This window comes from Oryzias latipes, chromosome 1 (genome assembly GCF_053564925.1).
Source record: "Oryzias latipes strain Hd-rR chromosome 1, Olatipes_Hd-rR_3.1".
Taxonomy (NCBI): Eukaryota; Metazoa; Chordata; class Actinopteri; order Beloniformes; family Adrianichthyidae; genus Oryzias; species Oryzias latipes.
Window position 1 is genome coordinate 1,618,643 of NC_136237.1, and position 13,651 is coordinate 1,632,293.

At 41.3% G+C, this 13,651-nt stretch overlaps 1 protein-coding gene across 1 annotated transcript; it reads left to right on the forward strand.

The window, feature by feature from the left end:
- The first annotated feature begins 1,463 nt into the window (after positions 1-1,463).
- On the forward strand, positions 1,464-11,027 carry cxcl12b (chemokine (C-X-C motif) ligand 12b (stromal cell-derived factor 1)). Its single transcript, NM_001104727.2, has 4 exons — positions 1,464-1,612; positions 3,352-3,469; positions 8,446-8,529; positions 10,443-11,027. The coding sequence occupies exons 1-4, from the start codon at positions 1,546-1,548 to the stop codon at positions 10,480-10,482; spliced, it is 309 nt and encodes a 102-aa protein (NP_001098197.1). The 5' UTR covers positions 1,464-1,545; the 3' UTR covers positions 10,483-11,027.
- Positions 11,028-13,651: the final 2,624 nt, after the last annotated feature.

The following is a 13,651-nucleotide window of genomic DNA, read 5'->3' on the forward strand; positions in this document are numbered from 1 at the left end:
ATATTCTCCAGAGGATGAAGATGAACTTTACCCTCAGAAGTTAAGGGAAACTGGAGGCTAAACTTCTGCTTTGTCCAGGTCGGCCCGTGAAAACATAAAACCGGTCCAGTCTGGAAAAGGCTGGAGACCCCCGACTTTTAATAAAGTGACATTATGAACATGTAGCTTTTAGACAATGCAGAGCCAGCACTGTGCTTCATCAGTGAACAATTGAGACAATAAACTATCTTTGAATCTAACTAAAACAAAGTTTATGGTATTTGGTAATAAAAACAGAACAGAAGTGACTTTGTCCATTGACAACATAAAAATAGAACAGGTGTCTGAATTTAAATTTTTGGGGGTTATGTTGGACGACAAATTAACATGGAAATCTCATATATTTTATGTAAAAAATAAAGTAGCCAAGAGCCTTTTTGTTCTGAACAAATCTAAATATGTTTTACCATGTCATATTATGCACATGTTATATTGCTCTTTGGTTTTACCTTATTTTACGTATTGTATTGAAGTGTGGGGAAATACATATGAAACAAATATAAGGCCCTTAATTCTGCTACAGAAGAGAGCTATTCGAATTATTCACAAAGCTAATTTTAGAGATCACACAAATGAACTTTTTATTAAGTCAGGCTTATTAAAACTCAAAAATCTAATTGAATTGCAGACCTTATTAGTTATGTTTAGAGCCAGAAATAGAGATTTACCAGAAGACCTTCAAAAGCTTTTTATTTTTACCACAGGAGATGAAAATCATAGGAGAAAATTTGATTTCAAACAACAGATTGCTCGAACAACATTAAAGCAAAAGTGTTTGTCTATAGTAGGGGTAAAAATGTGGAATTCCCAGGAGAATCAGTTAAAAAGTTGTCAAAGTATTATTCAATTTAAACGGATGTATAAAGCTAAACAAATTAGTTTGTACAAACTTGACTGTTGAATGGAATTTTTGGAATGTATGTAATAAATGAATGGAATGTATTTACTGTGTAGTGGAACTGTACATTGTGAAATCTGAGCACAGGTGATGGTGTGAGAAATGTAAATGTAATGTTTAAAAGGGAGCAGATAATTATAAGAATTGTGTTCTTCAATTCTGCTCCTTTCCAATCATGAAAATGTTTAATATGTAAGAGAAATATGTAAACATTTGAACATCAATTTTCATGAAAGGAACAAATAAATAAATGAAATGAAATGAAATGAAATTGAGTGAAATAAAAGACAAAGACGTAAAGGTGAGAGAAAATGCTCTGAAGCCAAAGTGAGGAAAGTGGACTCAGACTTTCTCCTTGAATCCCGGCCAACTCCTTCACAATGGAAGACGGTCTAACCTGATTGGTTGCAGCTTCTCTTTCTTCCCTTTCCCTTGGCTTGGCCCCACCCTCTCATGCAGAGGGAGCCCCCCCCCCCCCTTCCTCTTGAGAAAGAGGGACTCTCTCTCTCTGCTCGGTCGTCCTCCTCCCATCTGAAGCTTAAACAGAGCAGAGCTGAGCTGGTGGTCCCAGTTTATGCTGGATCCTAGCAGCCCAACAGACCCCCACCATGGACGCCAAGCTGCTCGCACTGATGGCTCTGCTGACCGTGGCCACGCACACCCCAACCTCCAAAGGTGAGTCCAGGGACACCCGGACCGGTCCAGGTCGGATGGAGGCTATGACTGCCAGAATTTCTGACAAGGTTTTGGTTTGTTTCTGCCTGTTTTTTAAATTTTTTGTTCTTTTACAGGATTAGAGTTTCACTGTTTTATTTTATAGGTTTTATAGTAATTTGGTATTTCATGCAAAAGATTTTGAATTTCAGGAATTGAGAATCATTTTTGGAAGTTTAAAGACTTTTCTAGAATGTTTAAATCACATCTTTTAACCTTTTTGATCCCTTCTTTTGTCATGACAGATTTAAAGTGCAGATTTTGTTACAAACACGCAGACCTTGACTCTCTTAAAGGACCTTTATTCTTCCAAAAATGAAAAGGATTGAGTAGATTTCATGATAGAATAAGCTTAAAACTCAAAATTAACTAGTTCTACTGTTTTCAAACAGAATTTTGTTTTAGTTCTCAGTCAATTATTTTATCAGTTTCTTTTTTTTTGATTGGGTTTGGATCCACCGTCTACTTTCACTTCATTTATTGGTAACCCCTTCTTTTACAGTACAGGACTTGTTGTATAACTACTGGGTATTTGCATGGTACTTACGTTTACTAGGTACTTGCAGGGAATTCATTTATTTTCTCACATCTTTGTAACAAAAAGCATTTGGCTGTAATTGTGCTAACAAGGTCATCTGAACACAGATCCAAGCCATGCTTTTATTCTATGTTTCCATTTTTTTTTATTTAACATTTCTATCTGGGTTTGGACAGTCTGGACCTGTCCTCCTGCATTCAGCCCTCATGTTTAGGGGGTTAGGGAGGCGTCGAGGGTCCTGATCTGGGATGTTTCTGCCTCAGTGAGATTTGAAAGAATCCGGTCTGGATGTGTGTGTTTGCTCTCTTATCATTAGTTTGTAATTAGGGCTGGAAGGTGATGAGATGGGCTGCTGCTGGCCGCGGCGCCGCCTGCTGCATAATAATCCCGTCGTTTGCATGATAAAAGACTGAAAGGGTGCAAATCATTAGGCTGATATAACTGAGGATTTGACCGCTTGTGAATTAAATTTGGTGTTTCTTCGTGATTCAGGCTTGCTGAAGCGTAAAAGCAAATTTTGTGACTTTTTAAAAATGTAGCAAAAACAAACAATCAAACTGCGTGACTGTTGCATGGAGTAAATCAAATAGAGTTTTTTAGCTTATCTGTCAAAATGTTCAGTTATTCTAAATTTACAAATAGATTGCCCTTTTTTTCTTTTTCACAGCCATGTAACTTTAGAAAGCATGAAAATCAAATAGTTATCTGTGCTCAGGTTGCTGTTGTTTCAGAATGAGGCTGCAGGTTCCTCTGCTGGTTGCTGCTGCAGACCCCTGAAGAGGGGAAACGCTGAGGACCCTTCAGAAAGCTGCTGAGGGCTGAAAAGACAGAATTCTGCCCGTATGTGTGAAAGAGTGAACAGACGGAACTAATCTCTTTTTAATGAAATTATTACTGTGTGAAAAAGCCAGTAGATCCCTCCCTGTGCTTTAGGAAGACTTGTAGAGGTCGACAGAGTTTATGTTTTCATCTGAACCTCAATCGGACATTCTGAAAGCAAACTGTTGAAAGTGTTTTTTCAGACCTCCGTCGGAGGAGTCCTTTTAGGTTTCATTGTAGCCCAAAGGTTTGAGGTTTGCGGCCTCTTGTGGGTCCATGCCGGCGGCGTTGACTGACGTCTAGGTTGGTTGCTCTCTTCTCACCTGCGGTTTGTGTCTTGCAGCCAAACCCATCAGCCTGGTGGAGCGGTGCTGGTGTCGCTCTACGCTCAACACTGTTCCTCAGCGCTCCATCAAAGAGCTCAAGTTCCTCCACACGCCCAACTGCCCCTTCCAAGTCATGTAAGTCGATGACTGTTCAGCTCCACCATCAATGGAAATGATATTTAATGATGCTCTGAACAACGAGGATATCCTATTTCAATGCGAAATTCTCTGCCTCACAGAAAAAAATGTAAATTATAAACAGAATTTCTGTGATTAATTGATGCAAAAAAGGTTTGCTATATCGAGGAAATGCAGTCTGAAATTTTCATTATATGTCACTTGTTATATCAGATTTGACGTTTACAAGTTTAATCTGACTAGAAAATGAAGTAATTTCAATCTTATTGTCTATCCATCTAATATTTTTTATTGAACAATTTGGAGTACTCTAAAAAGAAATTATAAGAATATTTTTAAAACTTAGCTTCCCATTTGCTTGATGATGGACCGTCATGTGTCTTCATTATTTCTAGTGTTAGATCAGGGGTCTGCAGCCCCACACTCAGATTTAGGATCACAAAGGGGGGGCTAAGATGCACAACAACGGTGAAATAAACGGTGTCGTTGTTTAACCAATCACTGCTGAAATGCCGCTTCAGACTTCAACAATCTGTTTTTTATTTTGAAAAGAAGTCATGTGAGCCTCTGTCAAAACGTATAAAAAAGGTTAAATTCTTTTTGTGTTGATATTTGATTCCTCCCTCAAAAGCAGTAGTTCATTTATATTTATCATGATAGAAACATTAACATGTTTTCTTTTTGTGGTTCCTGCTGGAATCAGTGAGAAATCAGCCGAATGTCTTTATGTGCTGAAGGTTGCAGCTCCAAAATAAAAGCATGGGATTTGTCCCTGCTGAGGGTCTTTGAATGATGTTTGTCAGTTTACTTCATATTTTTGAGGACCTCCACACTAAACATGGACTAAAAACTGGATTCTGTTTGGAGTTTTGGACATCTGAAAAAAGTGAGGGAAAAATCTCTCCAAATGAAACAAAACATCCTTTCCTGTGAAGACGTGAAACTGTTGTTGAACGGAGAGCGAGGTGTTTGAGTGGCAGACGCCGTTAACCCTTCTAGTCTGAGACCTCTGACAGCTTTTGACTTCTTTGCAATTTGCTGTAATTATTTATCTTTGACCTGTGACCCCGAAAGGGATTCAGTGGGTTCAGAAGATGGAATTTATGGCTGTTTTTTGTGGCAATGCTTACGATCCATCGTTTTAATACAACCCTGGTTTCTTTATTTCTTTATTTTCAACATTTTTCAACAACAAACAATCACAATGAACCTGAAACTGTCCAAAAAACTTAAATCCAAGTGTTAACTGTAATCTTTTTTGTTGACACAAAATTTGAGATCCAACACTTTTGTGTTTTATAATGGAGGTAAAACATGTAGAGAGAAAATAATAATGTAAACAGTCATTTTACAGACGATGACAAAGCCATAAAGTGTGAAAAAACGCTAAAAAAATCAGGCGAAGCTCCACTAAACTCTGTCTTAAAAACGGATTCCAAGGAGAATCCCAATCATGAGCCATAATTCTTGTTATTTTTGTTTTAAAGCAAGGATTTGAAACCTTTCATGTTAATGCAAAACACAGTTATGGGGGGGGTCGCTGTCATTTATGTCACTGAACAGTCGATGTGATTGGAAATGTGCTGGGGGTTGACATCCGAGTGCTGTCTCCATCAAGGAGCTTAAAGAAACACGTTTCACTCAGGGAGGGGAAGGCGGTAACAGCCAGAGCCGGGGGGGAGTTCACATACTGCAAAGGAAGTCATATTTAAGGGTCAAAGTGATTCCCTTTGTGTTTCTGCTGACCTCCTGCATCCCCTCTGCACTTTTTTTGTTTTTTCCCGCCTGAAAGTGCGGCCGCTCGCTCCGACCGTCAGCGGGCTGGAACACATTAACCAAAAAGTCTCATTCAGTCCGGACGCTCAGAAAGGTGAAAGGCCGTGGCGGGGGGGGGGGTGCAAATGGCAAAAGGTCAGAGTGGATAAACAGAGCTCAGGTAGGAACACGAACTCTGGGACCCCCCCTTCAGAAAACCAGAGGAGTCAAAAAGTCACAGAACCTGCAGAGCGGAGCCGCTGTCTTTACTGAGGCAGATGAAAGAAAGCTGGGAACACAACACCCCCCTGACCCCACATGTGTGCCCCCCCCCTGTCCCACTGTGTCCCACGCATCCCACCCCCCTCCTCATGCATCCAAACATTGGCATTACCGTGCTGGGAAGTAATTACTACCTGCTGCTGGAGCTCCAGCCGGATCAGTCCGGGTTCAGGGTTTGACGCCCGGACAGACAAACAGGATGAAGACGTCCAAACAGTAGAGAACTTCCGAAGAAAGGGGACGTCCCCGGAGGAACACGGATTCAGTCTTGGGGGGTTGGGTCCCCTGACTCGGGTGTTAGAGAATGTGGGCTCATTGGTTCTGAATGTGTTGCAGGATAATGGAGGTACAATTTAAAGGGTTAGAGAAGCAAACAAATGAAAAAATAAAATCCGGAAAAGGTTTCTTAGAGCAACGGAAGGCGCCAAGGATAGATTCAATTTGCAGTTGTGTGATGAAAAGAATAGGAGGAGCAAGGAGACACCTCTGAGGCGTTAACACGCACAGGGAACCTTTTGCCATGAAGGTGTGACGTCCACATGTTTGGAGGGGGAGACCTCCCTCCTGACCTGCGATCAGCCGTCTGGGCCTTGGAAGGAACGATCAGCAACATCTGCCTCACATCTCCTTCCTCAGCTGACGACCAAACAGAGCTGCTGCAAAAACACAACAGTCTGAAAGGAAAAAAGAGAAAGAAAAGAACACAACTCAGGGTGAAGCCGAGGTTTCTTTCTTAGATTTAAACTGTCGGCTTAGAAAAGGAACTTTTTTTGGGAGTGCAACATTATCACTGAAAGCACAAGAAAGACAAAAAGAAGCAAATGGTGTTTGTGATGTAGAAAATCCCCTGGGCGGGGCCAAAGACTTGATGCTCCGCCCCATTCTGACGCAGACCAACAGATCCATGAACGTCTTTGTTTTCCTCATCTGAGCTGGAATCTGGATCAGAACTGGACGGATGGATTTCTCCAAGGGAACACGGGGAGAACTTTGAAAATAGATCAAAAGATGATCGGAGTGGAGCTTTACCATAAATTAACAGACACGCTTTAAAAAAAAAGAATACACATCTTCTGAATGCTTTTTAAATTATTTACAATATCTTGAACAATCCTATTACTGTATGTTCCTGATGCTTTTACGTTGAATTGACTTTATTGGTTTTTTTTGGTCACATTTCTTTAAATGAAAAGAAAACAACAAAGTAGTTACGTTGACGTGGTTGAGATGGTGAAAACCAGGAAGACCTGTTTGAAGTCCTTCACTGTTCACTACATAATGCTCTGAACAGTGTGTGACCTCACCAACGCGCTTTTGGGAGAAAAGGCCGTAATTCCTAGAAACACTCCTCAACCTTGAGGACAGCCTTAGAAGAGTTGAAGCTTTAGAAGCTGCAAAAGGTGGACGAGGTCCCACTGAACTCTGGGTTAGGAATGGGATGAAACCTCCGTTCATATGTGAGTCGAGGCAGACGAGGCCATACTTACGTTGTAATGTGGATTCGTTGATGAGAAATATCTTTTCCGTAAACTGCAGCTCTTCCTGTTCCTGTTTTGGTTTGCAGCAGACGGACTGAACAGCTCTGTCTGCTGCATGAGTTACGCAGCGCCTCAATACTATGTGTACAGTGTTCAGCAGTTCAAGCAGAATCTATTCATGTCAATCTAAAACGGCATCTTCTGCTGTGATGTTCATTCATGATGATTTCCATAAAACCACAGACGTTTCCCAGAAACACAGCTTCATTCAGTGCAACATGTGTGATCTATGACGTGAGACGCCTTCCTGCTCGTCCCTCTGCGGATTCAAACCTGCGGTTTTTCAACTGCAGCACTGACCACATGGTGACCACGCTTTGTCCTCTGAGCCGTGATGAGTTTAGGATGTTTTAGGGGGAAGTATTACTGACAGTTCTACAATCAGAAATGGCGTGACAAAAACAAACACAACTGCTTCCTTAAGAAAACAGGAAGCAAGTCAGCGCTAAGAAAGAGTCCTGGATTCAGAATTTACACCTGAGGAGACACGTCCAGGTGTGTTTACAACCCAGTAAGTGGCAGGTTTTCTGCCACTAGTCAGGGGAAAGTTTCAGGCTTGAACCCCAACAATTATTGAGAGAATAGTTATTTGCTTTGGTTTTGTGTTGGAGACTCGAAGTAATCAAAACAAAAAATACTACAGAAAAAATAAAGAAATAAAAATCTGTATATACTGTAGATATATCAATCTCTGAATGATTAATCTTGAATGGAAAATGTAAAAAAAATTAAAAATGAAAGAAGATAGATAGTCATCCATCTCTCTCTCAATAAATATATATATATATATATATATAGAGAGAGAGAAAGAGAGAGAGAGAGTTAGTTTTAGTTCTGTATTTGCTTAAAAAGGAGTGTAAGGAAGTGAACCTATATGCTTTACTAAACTATTTTACTTATTTATTTACACAGTTATAGAACACAGTTCCTAGCTTCTAATGAGAGTTATTTAGACTTTATCATAATATACTTTAGTTTAGAAAAGACGAGTGCCTTTTGTGGAGCAACAACCTCGTTTTTGCAAAAGTACAAACATATTATTCAGTCAAAGAAGGAAGAAATAATTTGTTGGAGTGGAAAACATATTCTTATCTGAAAAAAAAGAGTGAAAGATGAGGGATTTTGTTCACAAAGGCACTGTAGTAGTAGTAGTAGTAGTAGTAGTAGTAGTAGTACACTTATTGAAGTTGTATCTTCTCTGGTTTGATGACGGTGAGCAGCTTCTGTGCATCAGATAAGATTTTACACATAGAAGCACAGACGAGTGAATTCAGTCTGACTAGACTTCCACATCTGAGATCTCAGAACAGAAATGAATAAATGATTATGAAGATAAACAAGAGTGTAGACTAAACACGCTGGACTGAATGACAGTTTTACTCGTCTGTCCTCCCACAGTGCTAAGCTGAAGAACAACAGAGAAGTTTGCATCAACCCAGCAACCAAGTGGCTGCAGCAGTACCTAAAGAACGCCATCAACAAGTAAGAGCGTCCTGATGAGAACTGAAGGACACGAAACATGATGCTGGTTTCAGTTCACAGCTGACTGCTATGAAGTAAACTCCTGTTAATGATGGGGACTCTCCTGCTTCCAGCTCATCATTCCTCTCATAATGTCGATGTGGTTTTTAGAACCAGTTCAGTTTTTAACAGATCGGTCCTCAAAAGCGTGTGGATGAACATCTAAGAGAAACGGGAGGACGGGACGTCCACATGTTTGTCATTTCAACATGTTTTCAGCTCATTTTATATCATCAATTAGGAATAATAACTGATAAGAAGTCAAACTGCAGCAATCAACCAGAAAGTTAGAGCCAGCAGCCTGAACGACGTGAATAATGGATTCACTTTGAAGCAGATCGTTTTAATGAGCTGTGCAGCTGAATCCTCTGCCTTTCTTGGAGAAAATGCCTCAAGCTGTGGCTGAACTTCCATCCTTAGTCACGTGCAGCCGGACGGGGGGGGGGGTTTGACCCAAACCTGCAGGATCAAATGTAAAATGAATTATCTGGTCATAATTTAGGCCAAAATAATGGGCAACCATTATTCTCTACCGTTCAAGTGTTGCCAACATTGGAAAAAAGGCAAAAGAATCCTATATTTCATATCCACAACATGTAAAAGAGATTATTAAACTGAAACTAGAATAATTATGGACAATTTTGTCAACAGTTTATGACATAAACGCTCCACAAAAAGATGTTTTCACGTCAGCGAGTGATGTGTTCCTGCTAAAACACAGAACAAGGAGACAGACTGATATTCATGCTTTAAAAATGAAAACGTCTTATTACAAATAATAAAGACTATAGTGTTTAATCATTTGAGGGCGTGTCAAACAGTCACTGCGTACGTTTAGCACATAATTGGTCATAAAATGGTCATAAATGAAAATACATGGAATAAGTGAGAAAAGTTATGGTTTTACGTGAAATTTTCACAGATGTATCAGGAATGAATCGCAGAATTAGGACGAATAACTCACACAAAGAACAGATTAACCAGGGTTAAAGCCAAATCTGGCCCAAAATTTGTGCTTCAAGTACGTGATTTGAACGTGATCTGTGCGCCGTATACGGGATTTAAAAGTTATACTTTGGTGGTTCATCCATGAAAGGTCCGTTAGACAAACATGGAACGGTCGTGGAAAGACACACAATTGCATCTCACAAAAATCACACACAATTATGTGAGATTTGTGTATAAATTGCGTATAAACTAAGTAAAATAAACTGCATAATTCTCAAGTGACCAAACATTCTGAACAGCTGATAACCAATTTCAAGTAAAGATGTTACTGTCCTGAAAGGAGAAAGAAAGAAAAGAAGACGAGCCGTTTCCTCATGACAGCTTTACTCGCATGAGTGAAAAAAGCCGCGTTCGCCCCCTACTGGTCGTTCTAGGCACAAACAATCGATCACTGAACAGCGGGAGCCTTTTTGAACAAATGGAAGAACTTTTTCCATGGCATTAAAAGAACATTTAGTCTGGTATGTGCCACAAAGAGCCGTCTGCCGAGACCCTCGACGGACATAAGAAACACGTATGAGTGACGTTTCTCACGCATGGATCACCCATGACATTACACACGTGGAAAACGTGACGAATGTGGCTGTGTGACACGGCCTTAAACCGGTCGTTGATGGCTAATAAAAGCATGTCTAACCCTCCATAAACCATCATGTTCATTTTTGCCACAGCGTGTGAAGTCATGTTTTCTGTTTGGATCCATGATTTTCTCGATATATTTACTGATTTCCGTTGAACAGCCTTTAATTTTTTGACTTTTGTTTAAACACTGAGGAGGAATTTAGACTCACAACAAAACAGACTGAATGCCAAACTTTAAATGAACTTTTCCTTCACAAATTTTACTTTTCTATCTTTTCCAAAAGGGTGAAGAAATCCAAGAGGCGCAATGGCCAGAACATGTAACTGGGAGGGACAAAGACTGGTGCTGTCGGACCTGGGACTCCAGGTTGAGTCTCCCCACCTTCCTGTCACTGCTCCAAATGTATGCAAAAGCGCAGCAAGTACCTCCCCCCCTCTTTGGACCAGACGCAGCAACCGGGGCATCCGCTGCACCACGTCACTCCGGACACGTCGCTTTAACCTGCTTTCAAAAATAAGGGAAAACTTGACATCCCGTGTCCACATGTGTGTGTCTTTATGGACACATCAGTGCAGGAGCAGGCCAGCTTCCTGTAAAAGAAAAATATGTTCCCCCTGATGGTGAAGTCTGAGCTTGCTTTGTCCGTCAGAGTTGTGACCCATTACAGGTTCAAATCAAAGCTTCACCTGACCTCCCATGAGGTCACCGTGTTAGCGAAGCCTCAAAAGATGCAGACGTTTGGTCATTATAGCCCAAAAGCAGACGAGTGACTGGAACCACGGTGCTTTTGTCCCAACGGCGTGTTGACCAAAGTCTGCTTAACCAGACCTCAGGAATCTGTCTCAGCTTATAGATGAAGGGATCCGATTTTATGCTTCTGCTGCTCACCCTTTTAACAGATTGAGGGTTTCCTTCTCTTTTACTAAAAATCACCAAATCCTCTCTTTTTTTTTCTTTTATGGGTTAAATTCTAAAACTTTATTTCAGTTCCCATCTTAACTTGTGCATTAGATGATGCAACAGAAACATGAGCAGCCACTGTTAACTAGCAAAACCATCTAACTAGCTTTGGTTAGTCGGGTTGAAGCGTGCAGCCACGAATCCGCCTCCACAGTTTCTGCATCAGCAGCACAGAGAGGGGACACTCTGCACAGAAATGAGCACTGATTTGGTTTATATATATACATATATATATATACATTCAGGGGGAGGGGTCATAGCCATTGATGTGTTTGTACTTCGATGTTCATTTTGTATAAAAAGATAAGATGAAGAGATGAATGTGTGGGGTTTGAACCTCACACGGCTTCACCTGGTCTGACATGTTAGCGTATTTATTCAGCCGAATCCAGGATCTTTTCCGCGTAAATAAGAATTTCTAGTTCCGGTGTTGGAAAAAAGGGGCGAGTTGAAGTTGTCAGAGGAACGATGCGGCTCACGAGGCTCTGAGTGCAGTATCCCCCCCCAACACCTAACCTGGAGAGGAATGAAAAGCTATTGGAGGGCAGAGGAACGTTCAAGCGGGAGATACAGGGAAGTTATTCATTCACATGTATTTTAGAGCCACTTTATGATGACATGTGTCTTTCAAATGTGACTTTTTCGATGTTTTTTTATATAATACATGAATCTATCATTTTATAAATGCTTTAAATGTAATGTGTTGTAGACAGTAAATGAAGTTATCAAACTGCAGTATTAAACTTCTATATTCCTTTCACATGTTGATGTGTGACATCATGAGCACCGTTCTGTGCTCTGACAGTCGTGAAACTGTTTTAGTCGTGGCGAGGAATTTTGACCCCAATTTCCAGCCAGAATCAATGAGCAGCAGACTGGAAATCCACCGTCTAGAAGCTGAACGCTGCCGTCCGGTGACACCAGAGGACTCTCACCTCAGCAGTTCTGTAGCTTCTCTTTAGCTGATGGATGATGTGTCATCTGAACCACCGAGCTAACCCGCATGGCCACGCCCCCTCAACATCTTCTGTGCTGTGAAATGAAACCAGAGGTCTGCATGCTGGCGGCCATTTTTAGGGGTTACTGGTGATGGTCGTGTCAGATAATGGAGTCATAACCCTGTGATTGACAGTTGTGTAGCTGCAGAGACCGGCTAAATGTTTTGTGTAATTATACCCAACAATAGATGCACAAACTGAAAGATATAAATATTGGATTAATTCACCACGTTTAGTTTCTCATTTCTAAACTTTAACCTGACGCTCGTATCTAACTTTACTGGATTATCTGCTCAGAGATAATTATTACAGCCTTACCAGCAGTAAAGCTGGATTACAGGAAACATTTTTAATAATGGAAACACAATTCAACCCATTTTCCTCTAACCCGTTCTAGAATCATTCATAATTTCATTTAATTGTTAAATCTCAGTTTTTAACTGTAGGCAGTCATCTTCTCTAGGAGAATATTTTAACATTTTATCTGGAAAAACCCAGAGATCCATTTAAACATAATTAGGGGCAGTTTGTAGAATTTAGACAAACTTGTCTTGGAGATATTTCTACCTGCTGTTTGTTGTCAAATGATTTAGTTTTGCCTTTGGAACCCCAGGACAATGTGAAACCACGACTTTTCTTTTGAGGCAGCTTCTGACACGTTTTCTTTGTCACTTTTTGTATTCTCACTGGTTGTAATCCAAGAGGCAGTGTTTTAGAGATTTATATATATGCTCATTTTTCAATAAAGGCATTTAAAACACTTCTTGAGCAGTTTGAGTCTTTTGTCATAATCATTTTTTGGAAATAGAAGTCATTAGTTTGATGGTTAATTCAGATTCTGACTGTAGTTTGAAAAACAGCAGATCAAGAGTTGACTTACCTTTCAGTGGAATGCAGTCACTAAAATATCAACTAAAGCTCAAATGTATCTGTCAGTTAGTAGTAAAACACAGAGTATAATTTTGTGACCCGGTTCCTGACCGGAGTTTGTGTTAGACTAACACAGAACCCCAAGAAGAATAGCTGGATATTAAAAGGTTATTGGCTCGGAGGAGTTTTATAAAATAGAAATGTGGAGCTTGAGGAGACCTCAGGATGGTCCTCACCAGCGGAGACGTGGGGACACTAAAGAAAGGTTGAAGCCACAGACAATTACACCAAGAAACTTCAGGGTCAAAGGGGTCGCTCAGGTCCTCTAGGCTTGGGTGTGGGGGTGCGTGGCGGGGTGGTGGTCTGGCTTGGCTTGAGGGGGGGGTCCCTTTGCCTGTGCTGGGGGGGGCTGGCGGGGGGCACTGCTCGGGGGGGGGGGGGGGGGGGCAGCGGCACTGGATGGGCTGTCCATCTACACCTGGGGCTGGGATCGGCCCTTCCCTGGCTCTGGGGCGGGGCGGGACGGGACAACCCTCTTGGGGCCCCCGGTCGCTCTGGGTGTCATCCGCTTCGGCTGCATGGTCTGGGGTGGGGTGGGTTGGGGGGTCTTGTCGGCCCTGTCCTGTGGGGGGGCATTCTGGGGGAGGGGGGTGGGCACTATTGG